General features: G+C 33.6%; 1 protein-coding gene across 2 annotated transcripts in view; it reads left to right on the forward strand.

Annotated features, from left to right (window-relative positions):
* Positions 1-17,419, forward strand: part of LOC150089527 (zinc finger CCCH-type with G patch domain-containing protein-like) — a 183,747-nt gene that overhangs the window by 154,241 nt on the left and 12,087 nt on the right. For both annotated transcript variants that reach the window (XM_090368646.1, XM_090368647.1), the window contains exons 11-12: positions 2,937-3,122; positions 15,739-15,818. In XM_090368646.1, coding sequence (XP_090224772.1) covers positions 2,937-3,122; positions 15,739-15,818 — 266 coding nt within the window. The remainder of the gene's footprint in view (positions 1-2,936; positions 3,123-15,738; positions 15,819-17,419) is intronic.

Consider the following 17,419-nt stretch of genomic DNA (forward strand, 5'->3'; position numbering starts at 1 on the left):
TTTTTTTCCATAATGCTATCTGGTAATTTTAATTCTAGAATGTTGGGTTATATATTGTGCTTTGCTTATTATCTACCCTGCATTTTTGATAATTGTATGCATTGTTGTTGGCAGTAAGTCAAGACAGAGAAATATGAACAGCTCTTTCACCACATACTTTGCTTAATCACCTCTATTTTAACATGTAAAGTCACATTGTGTTGCCTTTTCACTGCACTAGGCAACTTTCTTGAATATTTTCCACTCATGATGAATGATTAGCAAAATATTTTTGGATATATATTAACAGTGCCTCTTCAGTCACAAAAACAATGTTCGACTGGACATAGTTGGTACAGAAGCAGCGCCTTGTGATGTCACGGACCTAATGTGCATTGTTCTAAAAGTTCTATTGTTTATTTTCTCGAATTTATTTATTACTTATATTTTTATTTCATTATATATTCTCTAAAATTATGATTTGCAGTACTATATCATATACAGTAATGGCTATGCAGTTTTGTAAAATTTATTTGTTGTATTAAATATTTAATGCATAATTATTACTGTATTTGTTTTGATATATACTGTATATATTTTTTACATTTTATATACAATATGTAATTATGAATTTAAATACAGAAGTAGAAAGAGAAGATTCGAGAGAAATATACAGTAGGGTCCCGCTTTTTGGCGTTCCGCTTTTTCGGCATGACGCACTCAGCAACCGAGTCTGAGAAGGGCATTGGGAGCTGTCTTATTGTCGGTGATTCAGTCTGTTTACAGCATATGATAGTGTAAACATATTATTAGGCTTTTATATGCATTTGCAATTGAAAAAATGGCTATGTTCCACTTTTCGGTGATTTTCGCTTTTCAGCAGGGGTCTGGTGGGGGTCCTAATTGCTGTATATGATGTATATCTAGTTTACAATCCCTAATTTATCAGTTTACGACATGTATGAAAAACATTTCGATGGTTTTGTATATATATTTATACAGATGGATAGAAAATTTATAAAAGTTACTTGCAGACTTGATATGAGCTCCACAAGTTACATTGAAAATGTTTTGATAGAATGGTGGTAAAACATCCTTTACATATCTCTACAAAAAAAAAATTACATAGTGTTAGGTCTGCAGATCTTTCAGATGACCAAGGAATCTCCTTTGGTACTTAGTCTAATCAATGTCTGAGGAAGTGTGTTATTGAGATATTCGTTCAGATCGAAATGAAAGTGAGGAGAAATGCTGCCTTGGTGGTAGATTAATTGAACAGAATCTTCATGAAGTTGAGGCATAAGCCAGTTTTTGAATGTGCTCACATCAACATTCCTACTGATTGTCTTTTTCATAAAAAAAAAAAGAAAGTATTGTAAATTTTCAGATGTGAATTGGCACAAAATCTTTTTGCTTTCTGTCACACAATGTAAGTCATTTTTTGACTGCTAAGTCTGTTTGAAAATTGACTTATATTGTGGTGGGTCTTGTTTTTTATGTACATGAATTTGTCTTTGCCCACTGGATGGCACAAAATACTTTGTGTGCGTGTGTGTGCACATGTGTCCCTCCCTTTTAAACCTCTGGAAAAGGGACAAAAAATTTGGATTAAATGTATATTGTTTAGCATTTAAGTGTGATAAGTATTTAATGTTTTTTGAATGTCTTTTAGTTTTCAAAAAGTATTTACATTAAAATCTTTTAAAAATCTGAAGCTTTTTTAAATATTTCTCCAAGGTATTTGTCCATACAAAGCAGAGAGAAACTAGGCTGGCTGGATTAAAAAAATAAATAAATAAAAATAATAATAAATAAATGCAGGTCCTAAATTTATGCATTAAGTTCTGTTAATTTCCAGACACCAGTTTCTTTCTGTTTATATGTTTCAAAGACGATATGGCATTGTTATTATGTATTTGTAATGTACAAAATCATTTGTTTTGCAAGACAGTTAATACTAATTCATAGTGTATGATTTAGTTTTTAAGGCAGTTTGATTGCTGGCATCATATGCACTATTTATACTTCATATTAAAAAGTATAGGACAATCACAACACCCATACTGGAGGTAGCATTCACCCACACAACCTTTATTTCTTAGGCAAGTATGCTATCTACTAGACCAATCCAGAAGTATGGGGCACCTCCGTAGCCAGGAGCAGCAGCAGTGCGTAGCACACGCTTCTTGATTAGACCGGGGTTCGAGCCCGTCACCACCAAATACGGAGGATGCGGAAAGGTCAGGGAATGACCACCGCATATCCACGGAGCAATATGGCCTTAGTTGCTAATGCTCCTAAACACCAAATAACAAACAAACAAACCAGAAATATGGGTTAACATTTGGCTTAATGGTGGCAACTGTAATTCTGTGGAGATTATAATGATCAGGATTACTGTATTATCATCTAATATGAATAAACAATCTCCTCTGACTAAAACTATATGCATAACCTTAAAAAAAAAACTGGAATTTTCAAAAATCCAGTACATGCTATGTCCTCAAGGATGCTATATTTGGCTGCTATACTTGTTTTTGGATTACTTTTTATTTAATTATTAATAACTTTGGGTTAATCCATTATTATAGTAAAAGTTTGTCTTAATGTTGTCATCAAGATCCTGATATTTTAGTGTATATCTGTGTTAATATGTATTAGCTTCTCTGGCTCTGTGCTGTTGAGGGAGAGTCCTCATTCTTGACTTTGTTTCTAATATTTTCAAAGTTTGCCTCAAATGTTACTGTCCAGAGTCAACTGATATTTATTTATTATTATATCATTGTACTTCTGCAGCTTTTTTGTAAGTTTTTATACTTATCAATTGGGAATTAAATTTTAACTAGTTTCTGTTTTTGCTATTCATGCTTACATTTCTTTTATATTTTAATTTGTCAGCTCATATAATTTTGTGTTTGGTAAAGTATTTTAAATTATATTCATTATCTTTTAAATAGGTAAATCATTAGATAAATGTATAGAATTGAGAGAAGCAGCTGCCAGCAGAAATCCATTAAGAGTGGAAAAGAGATTAAAAAGAAAGCAAAAAATATTGGATGAAAAAATAACATCTGGATATAAGAAAAGAAAACCACAGTGGTCAGTTTTTGATGTCCTAAATAAAAAAATAGGTGGAAAACAAGGTATTTAATAAAATTCTTATTTTTAAAGAAAGCAGTATGTAATTGCAAAGTTTTTGATAAAATAGTGAGGAAACTTTGAGAGTACAATTTTTGTAGATTTTACATTTTGTGCAAGGTCTTAGATGATGTTGATTAAAATAAATCTATCCTATAACATTGTTGATATAGATTTGTGGGCTAAGTAGTTTCCTCATAAAACCCCCGTCAGGTATTGTATCACCATTTAATTAGTGATTAAAAATGTGAAATTATTTCTAGCTTCTTCCTAAATATAGGAAAACTTTTACTTACAGTAGTTCCTGAATTATTTTGTTATGGTTTTCTCATTGAATAATTAAGTGTGAGTGAGCACCTGTCATGTGCTCTTTATGTAATTTAAGAATATTTGCTGATGCTATCAAGGCAGTGTTAGGTGGGTAGAAAAGCTGCTAGTTTGGGGGGGGATACACAGACTAAGGTTAACAGTGGCTGCAAGCAGAGGCAAAAGTGATTCTTGCACTGCTTCTATTAGAATGAGCAGCAGCCTGGAAAGCAAGGCAATGGACTTTTCCAGGACTGCTGGAAGTCATAGTGGAACAAATAAATACATGGGCTGTGTTAGGGTAATTGAGGGTAGAAACAGGTACATGTATACTTGCATGTACACCAATGCTAGGAGTATAGTTAATAAATTTGATGAGCTTGAAGTTCTAGTCAAGACATCAAAGGCAGATATTGTTGGGATATCAGAAACGTGGTGTCACACAGACATACACAGTGCAGAACTGGAATTTGGGGAGTACAATGTGTACAGAAAGGATAGACAAGGCTGGAAGGGAGGAGGGGTTATGCTGTTAGTTAAGAAACACATAAAATCTAAGGAATTGCATCAAATTGACGTTGATGGACAGTGCAATGTTGAGTCTGTTTGGTATGACATAAGAACTGGGAAAGGAAAAATGAGAGTAGGAGTGTGTTATAGGCCTAATTAATCTGATGAGTATAATGAGCAATTGTGCAGAGAAGAAATAGATGGCCAGTAAATCAGAACGTCTTATAATGGGGGATTTTAACTTTCCAGATATCAGATGAAACTCGTGGATTGGTCACTTGCAAACTAGCAAGACTTTTGTGGATTTATTGGATGACTGTTTTCTATGGCAACATGTTCGAGAAACAACCGGAGGGAGTGATACTCTTGTTCTGACTATCAGCAGTGATTATTCGTGCATTAAGAATTTGCAGGTAAAGGAACCACTGGGTGATGGCGATCGCGACATACTGATGTGGGAATTACTTAAAGATGTACCTACCATCAAGGCTAAAGGGAAGGGCTATTGCTTTTGTAAAGGGGACTACAGGGGTTTCAGACAGTTTTAAAATTCTGTACAGTGGGATCAGGTGATGATGTTACCAACATTGAATTCTAAATGGGAAGCCCTTGGGGACTTAATTTTGGAGGCTACTAGGCTTTTCATTCCAACTAAGAAATACTGTTCAAGGTTTAGGCCTAAATGAATGTCAGATGAACTAATGAGGCTTGTGGCAGAGAATAAAAATGTATGGGATGCATATAAAGTATCAGGTGACACAGAATTGTATGGCAGATATAAACTAGTCTGTAATCAAGTCACAAAGGAAGTTAGGCAGGCAAAGGCAGATTACGAGAAATCCTTGGCAAAGGATGCAAAGAAAAACAGCAAAGGGTTCTTTATTTATGTAAACTCTAGAAGGAAAGGGATGAATCAGATTGGACCACTTAATGTAGATAGGTTGACTATTGATGATCATGCTCAGGTAGCTGATAAACTGAATGAGTATTTTGCATCTACATTGACACATGAGGAGTTATTCAATGAGGGGAGTGCCAGAAGTTTATCAAACTCTAACAGGGAGCTAAGTGATTTTGTAGTAACTGAAAGCAAAGTGCAGGAGAAATTGTTGAAGCTAAACATAAAAATGGCACCTGGGGTGGATTGGATCTATCCAGTTATATTAAAGGAGTCTGCGAAGGAAGTAAGGAAACCCTTCTTTGGACTCAAGGGAGGTCCCCATGTACTGGAGGTGTGCAAATGTATTACCAATTCACAAAGAGGGTTCAAAAAGTGACGAGTGACTATAGACCGGTAAGTTTAACTTGTGTTCCGAGGAAAATAATGGAATCACTGGTTAAAGAAGCATTGCAGGATCGTCTAGACAAGACTGCAGTAATAGTTAAGATACAGCATGGGTTTATTAAAGGGAGGTCTTGTCTGACCAATTTGATTGGATACTATGATATGGCCACAAAGGAACTGAATGCCAAAAATAATTTTGATATCATATACTTGGATTTCAGGAAAGCTTTTGATACTGTTGCACATTGAAGACTGCTGTTCAAATTAGAGAGATATGACATTAAGGGTAAGTTGCTACAATGGATAAAGGGATGGGTGAGTGGGAGAAGACAGAGAGGGGTAATCAATGAACACTGCTCTTCGTGGACAAATGTTATTAGTGGAGTTCTCCAGGATTTGGTGTTGGGTCCATTGTTTTGTGTATTTATCAATGAAGGTATATCAGGTTTAATGTCCAAGTTTGCAGATGATACAAAGATTGGCAGGGTTGTTAACGGCAGTAAAGACAATATGCTACTCCAACCTGATCTAGGCAAGTTTGGAAAATGGGCTGATTGTAATTGTAATTGTGCAGTCAAATATGAAGTTTGCTGAGCAGTACGGACGGGCTTCCAGGGCAGGTCGTGGAGTCTTGTCAATGATGATATATAGGAATTTTGCTAGCAGCGACAGGGAGGTGATTATTCCATTATACAAGGCAATGGTCAGGCCACACCTAGAGTACTGTGTACGGGACTGGAGGCCTCATTTTAGGAAGGATGTAGAGTTGCTAGAACGAGTACAAAGAAGGGCAACAAGATTGGCGAGGGGAACAAAGGGATGCTCTTACCAAGAAAGGCTTAAGTGCTGCAAATTGCAGTTCCTGGAGAGTAGGCACTTGCGATGTGATCTGATTGAGGTGTATAAGGCCTTGAATGGCTTTAGCAAGCTGAATGCTGATGGGATTCTTCCTCTTGCTCAGATTAAGAACTCAAGGGGACACAGATTCAAATTGAGGAAAGACAGTTGTGGAATAGTCGTGCTGATATTTGCCTTTAGCCAGCGGGTAGTTGATTGATGGAACAAACTTCAATCTTTTGTTGTGGAAGTTGATAGCCTAAATAAATTTAAGGTTGAGCTGGACAGGCATTCAGAACGAATGGCAGGGTGAATTTTTTCCACCCCCTTGGCTGATGCTTTCTTGCATTCTATGCCTCTGCTAATGGTTTTTCATTTGCATAAATAGTACTGTGATAATTGACTTTGTTATGAAGTTTTGAATTACATGTTTGCTTAATCTTTAAGGTTACTTGCCTTTCCACAAGTTAAGTAAACATCTGTGGTCACACATGAGTTGTTTTTGAACGTTTTTATGTTAATTTAGTAAAGGCATGGAAATGCAACAATATTTAGTTAAGATGGATGCTACCCTGCAGGAAGTAGGTTAAGTAGATGTCATATTTTTTGTGATGTGAAGTGCAAAATTTAAATAGAAAATTGAAGAGCAGAATAGTATCTAATATGTTTATATTTTTAAAATTTTTAGAAGTATTTTTACACATAAGCAGAATTATGTGCACATGCACAGGTGTAAAATTTTGCAAAATTGCAAGAAGACAGCAAAAATTACTACTAATAACAATCATGTGTTTACATTGTTTGAGCCAACAGAGGATCATATAAATTAAGGTAATAAAAAGAACTTTCTCCTTTCAAAGTCAAACATACATCTAGAAACGTAAGAAGTTATTAGCACTTACACTAAAAAAATATAATGAACTCAAGCAGAGAGAAAACAGGATGAATCGGTAAATTCTTAAAGGAAACAGAAATAAGTTTGTTTGTTAATTTAATTCATGATAGCTGCAGCCAGGGCCATGCCAAGCTATGCAGCTGTCCTTGTGCAAACATTTTATTGCCGTCGTTACCCCTGACCGCCATTTTTTTTTTGAAAAAAAATATTTCCCAAAATAATATATAATTTTATATATATATATATATATATATATATAACATATATTATGATACATGAAGTAAATATGTTAAAAATATAATTAAAAAAAACGGAAATACATTTATTTTGCTTTGGCTGTAGATAATAAAATCAAACTATAAACTTACAAAAATAACAAAAGACAGTATTTTGTGAAATCAAATACAGTAACCAATTACACGAAAGTGATTCACCGTTTTGTACTTTTTTAGTGTAATATTCAATAGAAAAGTTTCTTCTATTATTATCTTTATCTTTTGGAAAATCAAATTTTTTTAATTGTTCTGGTTTGTTTTCAACTAACATCATCCTTATTTTATTATTTAAAATTTGTGGCCATTTACTAGGATCACTAAGTGAAATTAGTTGATCTGGTATACCATTATTGTGATCTTCACTTTCCTCTTCATCCAAATTTGCTTCACTTGTACCTGGTGTTTCTTGCTAAATTGGAATGTCAACATCTTGGACAGATGATAATTCATGTGTTTCTGTTTCTTCGTCGATGGACCTGGCTGTGGCTAGATGTCCAGAAACTTGGTAATCGAACTTGTTGCTTTTTTTATTTGGTCGGTTTTCATATTTTTTCTTTTTCTGTATTCATAACAAGAGAGTCATTTCCTTCCATCAGATGTGAGAAATATTGAAAATTAATTATTTTTTAATATAAAATATGACAAAACACATTCTTTAATACATTGAACTTTTAGTCTCCTTAGTCTTTGCCGTCTCTTTTAGTGTTTACAGAACATTGGTCTTTACTGGTGCACTATGGCTACAGATGCCGATGTACCTAATAAATCCCCAAATAAAACAAACATTGGTCTTTACAGCCTCTTAGTCTCTGCCACCCTGGTGTGGTACACCACTTGCACGACTGAGTTGGTGTGGCTCTGACTGCAGCCCAGCACAGAAAAGGAAGCAAAGATCAAAAAAAAAAATAGTAAAGTGAAGGAGCAGAAGTAAATATAAGAAGAATGTAGCTTCTTATTACATGTTTGTAAAACTAATGGCCCATGGGGAATAAAAAGAATATGGAAAAGTGAAAGAAAAAGGTAGAAAAATAGATGACTCGGGCAGTTTGGGGTTACAGTACCTGTTCCTATAGATAGGACCTTAAACAGATATCTGGGATTATGAATCATGAATTTTAAAGTCAGTTATACATAATCACACACACACACAGTCAGTTGGTAGGTATAAGTTTTTTAGATTGTAAGACACTGCAATGCCAAGGTAATATTGCATACAACATATACAAACTGATGGTTGAGATTGTGGGGGGTGGGGGGGAAGCAAAGTGGTAACTTAAAATTTGATTTTTACATACATAGCTCAGTAATAGCTTTACATTGAATAATTTGCAATGCCGTATGAAAGTGATATTGAAGATAAGTTAGTGGAAATAGGTTGCCAATTAGCTTAAAATAAAACCTGATATTAGCAACAGCAATTTTAGCATTATTGCAAATAGTTTCAGTCCTGGTACAATGTAATAATTGGAGTCTATATTTTTAAAAATATTGGATAACCATTAAAAGTTTTAAAGTGGTAGTTAAGAAATCTACTACTTTAAATTTAAAAACATTGTTTGTTTTTGAGATTAATAATTGCTTTTTGATTATTATTTTTATTTAAAACAAGTTCATGGGGATATAAATGGCCAAACTCATGGAAAAAATTTGGGTAATTAAGCATTCATAAATATAATGTAGAACACTGGTAAGTTTCAGATTAATTACTTCTTGGCCTCTTTATCACAGAATATTCTTATCTTTCTTTACGTATGTTAATGATTTTTATTGCTTAGTTGTCCAAATTTTCTCCATGATGTCAGCCATTTAGATTCTGAGGAACTTGTTTTGGATTAAACAAACAGTAATAATCAATTATTTAGATTTGTATATAAATAATGATCATATAATCAGTATAATAAATGTTTTTAATTTTAAAGTGATCAGTTTTGCTCATTAGTTATCCAGTATATATTAAGGGAATATACACCATAATGTTATCCTTTCCCATTGTACCAGGCTTGCTATTATTTGCATGTTAATATTAGAGGGCTTCTAAGCTAAAAGACAACCTATTTCCATTGACTTACTTTCATAAGTCATTGAATATTACCAATCATAAAATGCTATTAACAGGTTATGTATATAACTTCCACATATATCTCTGTGAGTTTTCTTATTCTCCCCAACCTCATCTCAATCCTCCAGATTTATATAGTTAACTATATAATATTGGTGTAGATACACCCTAGTTAACTCATAAACTTGAACTACATATGTAGTGTAAAAGGCATCGTTTTAATTGTATCTCATATTGTGGCTGCCTTCACAACGAGATAGCTGGTATTGCACTACTTCAGATAAATAACGTTTCTCTAGTAGAGAAGACTACTGTTATTAGCCGAGTGGTCTGGAGCAAGAGTGCATAGCACGCGTTCTTTGAGTGGACCAGGGTTCAAGCCTGTGACTACTAAATACGATAAGTATTTGTATTGATTTGGTTGTCGTGCCAGAGTATAAACAGAAAATTTAATTTTAATTTATTTTCAGAGTATACCACCACCCAGACGATCATTTCAAAGCTAGTAGGCTTCATCATCAGTGGGCAGGCAGGTTTGAAGCCCACTAGCTTTGAAACGATTGTCTGGGTGGTGGTATCCTCTGAAAATAAATAACAGTAATCTTCTCTACTATAGAAGCATTATTTATTTGAAGTAGTGCAATACCAGCTATCTGTTGTGAAGGCAGCCACGATATGAGATACAATTAAAACGATGCCTTTTACACTACATACGTAGTTCAAATTACAGATATTATATAGTTAATTACCTAAACCCATAATAAATTATGCCTTGTACATTTTGTCCTCTAATTTTATATATAGTGTACACTTTGCTATTGCAGCATACTTCAATCTAGAAAACTTGTACCCATAAATTGGTTCTGTGTGTGTGTATACTTCTTAAACATGACTAAATTCACAATTGATACTCCCAGATCTCCATTCAAGGTCTTATTCTTTTTATCTCATGAGCCATCAGTTTTACAGTTTTTTAACAATAAGCTATATTTTTTTCCTATATTAACTTTCTCTTCTTCACAAAGTTTAGCTTCCTTCATCTTGCTCTGTTTCATTCTTTACTTCCTTTTTATCACCAATTTAATTAAACATTAACAACATATAACACCTATATCTGTTTCCTTCTGGAATTTACTGATTTCACATATTTTCTCTGCCTGAGAACATTACAGCCTTCTTTGTTTAAGTTCTAATAGTTTTTCCTACATAATTTTAGATATATATAGGATTTTGGAAAGAGTAAGTCATTTATTATTTATTTATATTCTTAGCATTTATTTTTACTTATTCTATTTGATTTTCTGTTGGGTTAACTGTAAACTCCATGCTTGTACTGTGCACTTTCAATGTTTGTCAGAAATAGAGGTGTAAATGTTGGCAACTTTTCTCACAATTTTGGTGGTTGGCTCTTGCTAAGGATACAGAGGTTGTGCATAATTTTTGTATATTGTGCATGTGTACTAGCTTGTTTCTTATCACTTTTGTTGTTGAGCCTTCTTTTATGGCCTTGATTCTTATATATACAGGCAATTCTCACTTTACTTTTTTTTTTTTTTCCCTCCAAGTATCAACAAAATCAAAAATATAAACATTAATTGCAAAAAAAAAAAAAAAAAATAATAATAATAAATACATTTATTTTCCACCACTCAGATGATTTCACCTATGAGTAAATACCACATTTACTCATATTATGAGTAAATGGGGTATTTACTCATAAATACCACATTTCAAACCATGCTCGTAGCTATACAATACCTCACTTTACAATATTTATCCATTCCAGAGACACCATCGTATTGTGAAAATATAATGTGAACCCAATAACACTGTTTTTTGGTAATTCATTCCATAACCTTGGAAGTTGAAATTTTCGCTATATATCTCTCTAAAAGGTTGTTTTTATAGTGTAAATTGTTATTAGTTACCAATTCAAATCATTAAAATGCACTACACTTTCATTGTTGTCATACATTCTGTTATAAGAACCAATTTTGAACGGCTTTGTGATATTTTTCAAAAGCACATTTCTGGAGGTCAAGACCAGAAAACAATTTGCACTTTCTGGTTTATTGGGTTTTTCTGTTAGTGCATCTAATTATAAACAGGTAGTAAACTATGTTATTGCATTTGCAAAAATACCGATAGCTGGAGTTGTGTGGTTTTTTTTTTAATGGTATTATGGTGAAATGTATTTCCCCTTTACTGAAATCTTCAATCATATAAAAAACAAATAAAATTTCAGAATCTACTCTTCATTCCTTTTTTTTTTTAAGGTTCATAAACTTGTTACTCCGTGCAAATCGTGTTAGTTGCAACTTGTGCATTCCCTTAAAAAATGCTTATGCGTGGTATTGAAATTTATAAAGAAAAGAGAAGATTATCTTGGAAACAAATGCCTCTTGATGCATTTCTGAAGACGATGACTCCTTGTGCAATAAACCAATGAGGGTCGAGCCAATGATGAGTGAAGTGATCAACGAGTGTGCATTTAATTGATGATGATATGACTTTTTAGCATCAGCATAGGCACATGATGGAAGAAAGAAAGCTTTCTTGTAACCCCCCCACTGCAAATGTTTGTCAATTTCTGCCTTGAATCTATTTAAGCTATCCATTTCTACAATGACAGATGAAAGTTTGTTCCAGCAATCAGCCACCTGCTGGCTAAAGGCAAACTTCAGGCAAACTAAAGGCATGCTTACAAATATTAAAGAATATTTGAATAAACATTCTTTATAAGTCATAATTTCTTTATTATTATAATTTTCTTGGTTTTACATGCTACATTTTCATTTATTTGCATAAATCAATCATTGTTTAAACAAACTAATTTCATTGTTGAGAATGTAATCCCTATTTTTAACATTATGTCTATGGGAAATAAATTCCTGCTTTACGAGTACGTGCTAGGAACAAATTAACTCGTAAACTACCTGTATATATATATTCATTGTGGTTATAGGTTCTTTTTGTTTTGTAGTGGTCTATAAAATTCCTGTCTTTCTCACTTTATATTTTCTTTAATCACAAAATGTAGCTCATTCTTCTGTTTTTTTATTACTAGAGATTGTTTGTACATTAACAGTGAATGGCAAATATTGTACCTGGCAATGTGCAACATTAGGAGAATTCAGAATCATCTTATAGGGACAAGGTAAGCTAAGTGTGAAAGCAACACAGGATGAGGCATTGGTTTCTCTAATCATGTATTCTTTGGTTGGTTTGCTGGGTAAAAAACTTGTTTCTGAAAGGAATAAACCTTTACTTATTTTCAACTAACTGAGCCATACTGAAAAAAGCCCATAGAAATTCCTTGCATTTTTGATGGCATTTGAACTAAGGCATTTTCCAACCAGTATGGTGATTATAACCACTGTACCATCTATGAGGGCATTATCTGATATGGCAAACTAAAACTCAATATAATATATATCTCAGAGGGCAAATAGGGTTTAGGTGGCAAACCAGAAAAGCAAAATCTCTAAATGATTTGGAGGGGGGATTATCTTGGGAAATTTTAAAAATAATGGCAGCAGATGTGGCAACTGAAGGCTACTTTCATGATTCCAAAAGGAAAATATTATTTAATCAGAGTGGGAAAAACAAAACACTTACATAATCCCACTTAAAATTTTGTAATCACAGCATATGACAACAGTTAATTTTTTTGAAATTACTAGAGATTTTTTTTTTTTTTTAAACACTGCCTTAAACAAATGGCCAAGCCTTGGGCTTGATGATCTCATAAAAACTATTAGGTTTTTCATAATAAGGAAATTGAGGTAGTCATACCCTAATTTGCAATACCTGCTCCTGTTGTTTAGTTGCTAGAAACCCTGCACAGTTGTGAGCTGTGCTTCAGGTCACTGTATTGTTGTTATTTAAAATTTCTTCTACAAAGTTGAAGTCCATAGGATATTGCATTATGTTCAAGAATGTTTTTATAGCCTTACTTTCTTAAAATTCCTTCAATTCTGAAAATGTTACCCACTCCAGAAAAACAGAAGCAGCACCATATGATGATGGAACTACCACTGGGATTGACAGTAGGTACCAAACAAGTGTGCCAACATTTTTAATTCAGTTGATTGTTGCACAAACTGTACACTGGATGCAAAAATTGAAGAGTAGAAAAATTTACTTCCTTAGCCCAATGGAATTACTCTGTTTTTATTACACTTAGCTTAGATTTTAGGTGCATTTAGAAATCAGTGTTATGGCCTTATCTTGTGCTTCCATTGCTACATGTGGTTGTCCTGATTGTGGTTTATTTAATCTCAAATTCAAACAGGTTATTTAACCTATTTGAATTGTCAAATGGTTGTTTGTACTCCTTTAAATGAAAGTACTAGTTTTTACCCCAATATTTCTCATGGAATAATTTTCTTTATACACAGTTATTATTGCACTTCTTTTTTTAAACACTCAGTTCCATATTTCTTGCCATGTGTATTATGAAACACAAAACTTGCATCAAACATTCTTTCTAAATGACTGGTGTTCAATTTTAGAAGTTAAGTTCTTATTCTTCAATTTATATTATTGAAGAACACCAGAATTATTTACAGCTCTCTGGAATAATATTCTAGAAGTTTTTTTAGTTCTATACATAATAAGAATTGTTAAACAAGTTGGTCCTATTCTCATAACTTAAAAAATTGAGAAAAATGAAACACTATTCCAAACTTTTAGGCAGGAGTGTGTCTCCTTATTTACTTACATAAAAATTTGAGTAATACTCATTGCTATAATTTTATTTCTATATATCAGCTACCACATACAAGTCAAGGCAGAAATTAGTGATTACCCATGGGAATATTTTTAATTAATTTTCTGTGTTATTAAAAATTCATAATTTTTTTGATATTTCTTTCGGTTTGCCCCATGTACTGTATCTTAGCCATCCACTATGTGTATATTTATATATATCCAGTAATAGGAGGTGCGATTAAAGTTTTGAGACTGAAATAATATTTGGGAAATGAAGCCCAATTTCTCTTCAGTGTCAAATGGAAGTCTATCAGACTATTCAGTATCAACTGGATTACTGCAAATAGGATCTACCTGAACATGTTCAGGTAGATCCAATTTGCAGTAATCCAGTTGATGCTGAATAGTCTGATAGACTTCCATTTGACACTGAAGAGAAATTATGGTGTTCTGATTAATTTCCTCAGTTGTTGCAGGTTTGGACTTTAATCTTAAGGGGTATCATAGAGAGCTAAATCCAGTGAGTATGGCAAATAGGAGTCACATCATGTGTAGAGGGCATTGTCATGCTGCAAGCACCTGTGTTCTCTGAAAGCCATTTTCTCCAAACAGCATTCCACAATTGTTTCATATTATGCCTGGTTTGCTGATTGACCATGAATGACAAATTCATAATGAACAATGTCATGCAAGTAAATATACAGCAAGAATGATTTTCATTGATGGATATTGCCTTAGTGTTTTGGGCATTGGTTGAAAGTAGTGCTTTCAGTTAAGAGGACTGCCCCTTTCTCCAAATTATAGCCCACACACATGATTTATCAACAGAAATGATGGAAGAAACAAAATGTGGATCAGTAGCAGATGGAGGAAGATTGTCATTTAAAAGCTCACTGCTGTATATGATCAAGGAGGATGCAAGGAATGGACTTCGTATAAAATGTGTTATACTAAAACCCAAATCTTGTTAAAATTCATTGACATCTTTCCAGTTGATCACTCCCTACTTATTATTGGGGTTTAATAATGAAGGGGAGCCTTGTCTGTAAAGATGAGCCAGAGCAGATTATCTTTACAGACACACCTCTTTGAACTTTGCCAACTGCTAAAAAAAAAAAAAAAATAATAAAATTTTAAAATTACACACAGCTTCTAACAAAAGCTGTTTTTAATAGTTTGTGGATTTTTGTTGTGCTTTCCTAAATTTGCTTCTCAGTGAAATCAAGGCATGTGATCAGCTTGATGAAAAAACAAAAACAAACTCATACTGATTGTGTGCTAATTCAGGCTGGGTGCAGATAAACAGGCATTTCACTGTCACCACAATTTCAATTTAATCTCAGAACATCTGCTTGCATTTCATGTACATTAATTTACTGCTGCTATTTTCCTGAAGATAGGATTTTAAATTCTTGTCCAATAATAATTTTAACATAAAAGACATTTAATTTAAAAAAAATGTTTATTCTCCAAGAAATATACACTTTAGTCAAAGCTTAAAAAATTTATTTTATTTAATTCATTAAATTATAAACAGATCATGAGGTGAGTGGCAGTTTTATTTAAGCTTTGACTAAAGTGCATATTTTTTGTCTTAACTTTCAGCATTTTAAGCTCTTGCTATTTTTAATTAGTCTCCAAGAAATATTGTTTCTATGCTTTGGTGGGGAAATATCAGGATATTATTATTAGGTTCATTTCATTATTTTTTTTAAATGATGCATTGTTTAATATTTTATAGGAAATACTGTAGGACCTGGCAAAGTTATACATTCAAATGAAAATTTAAAAGCTACATCAAACAGAGCTCTTAATATACAAGTAAGCAGAAATTAGAATTGTGTTGTACATTAATGAGACATTTTTGTGCAGTTATGACTAGTCATAACATGTAAGGTTTGTGTCTTAACTTGCATGATATGTAGCAGTTTTCATTGTCTAGTTGCCTTTTTTCTGGTCAGCAGGTTCAGCTGAACAGAAAGTGGGGGGGGGGGGAATCTGACAGGCTCCCACTGACAAAAAAAAAAAAAAAAAAAAAAAAAAAAAAAACTTTGGTGGAGGAATGTTAATTTTGTTCAGGAGGTATTTATTCACTTCAGTTATTTTATTTTAGTAAGTAGCATTAATGGCTCAGCTGGAGTTTAGTGCACTATGCTTGGACTATGGTAGATTGTGTTTAGTGTAGTTTGTTTTTAAAAAAAATTATGTTAATATAATATACAGTGGTGGACAAAAAACTGCAAAACCACCTTGAAAAAAAGGAACATTTATAGTGAAACATAAGATAGTGTTTGATTACAGTCATTTTCTTTGTTGAAAAGCAAAGCTATTGTGTCAGATAACACTTCTATTGCATCAGCCATTTCTATAAATATGGAAGGGTATATACATGCTCATTAGTATCCTGTTTTGCAGAGGTGTAAGCATGGCTACATATGTTCAGTTGACACCAAGGAAAAAAAAAAAAAAAAAAAAAAAAGTAGCTGTTGCTCTGTACAAGGAAGGACATTCTACACATGCTATTGCTGATAACAGTCAACAGCCTGATGTCTGTCAGACTATTGCTGACAGCCGTCAACAGTAACCGGTGATGTGAAGAGAAGACCTGGATCAGGCCATAAGAGTGACTACACCTTCTCAAGATCTATATTTGAAATGGATGCCTTCCTAATTGTCATACTCCCAATCTAAAACTGGACTTTGAGGTGGCCTCTGGCATTGAAACAAATGCATGAACTATCCAAAGACAACTTTCAGAATGTGATCTGCATGCCTATTGGCCCAAGAAGAAGCCTTTGTTGAGCCAACAAATGAGGAAGAAGCATCTTACTTGGGTTAAAACACGTTTCATGAACAAAAGAGCAATGGGATACTGTCATCTTTTGTGACGAATAAAAATTCAACCTTCATGGCTTGGATGGGAAGCAATATGTCAGCAGATGAAACTGAGGCATACCATCATGACTGCATAACACTGACTGTTAAGTTCCCTGCTGGTCAGATGGATATGGTCTGGGGATGCACAACAAGCAAAGGGGTGGCAGCAAATTAAGTTTATTAGCAGAACAGTGAATACAGAAACCTACACTGCTATCTTGGAGTGGCGCCTTAAACCTGTTATTAAAGATCACCACACAGACATCCAAAACTGCATTTTTCAACAGGACTCAGCACCTTGCCACACAGCAAAATTGGTAAGTTTTATGCTATTTTGATTTAATGATGGGTTTGTCTTCTTGTCTCACAAGGCTTAAAACATACACCAATGTTTTCCCTTGAGGTGCAGTCATACCTCAGAAATGCTGTCATTACAGTGTTGGCAGGCCTAGCAACAGTTAAAATTTGAACCCTATCAACAACTGCTGGTACACAATGTTGTCTAAAATTGCTAAAATAGTAAGACTCAGCTGCAGGAGAGCATT

The sequence above is a fragment of the Mastigoproctus giganteus genome, chromosome 2, assembly GCF_048544385.1.
Source record: "Mastigoproctus giganteus isolate SK-2022 chromosome 2, ASM4854438v1, whole genome shotgun sequence".
Taxonomy (NCBI): Eukaryota; Metazoa; Arthropoda; class Arachnida; order Uropygi; family Thelyphonidae; genus Mastigoproctus; species Mastigoproctus giganteus.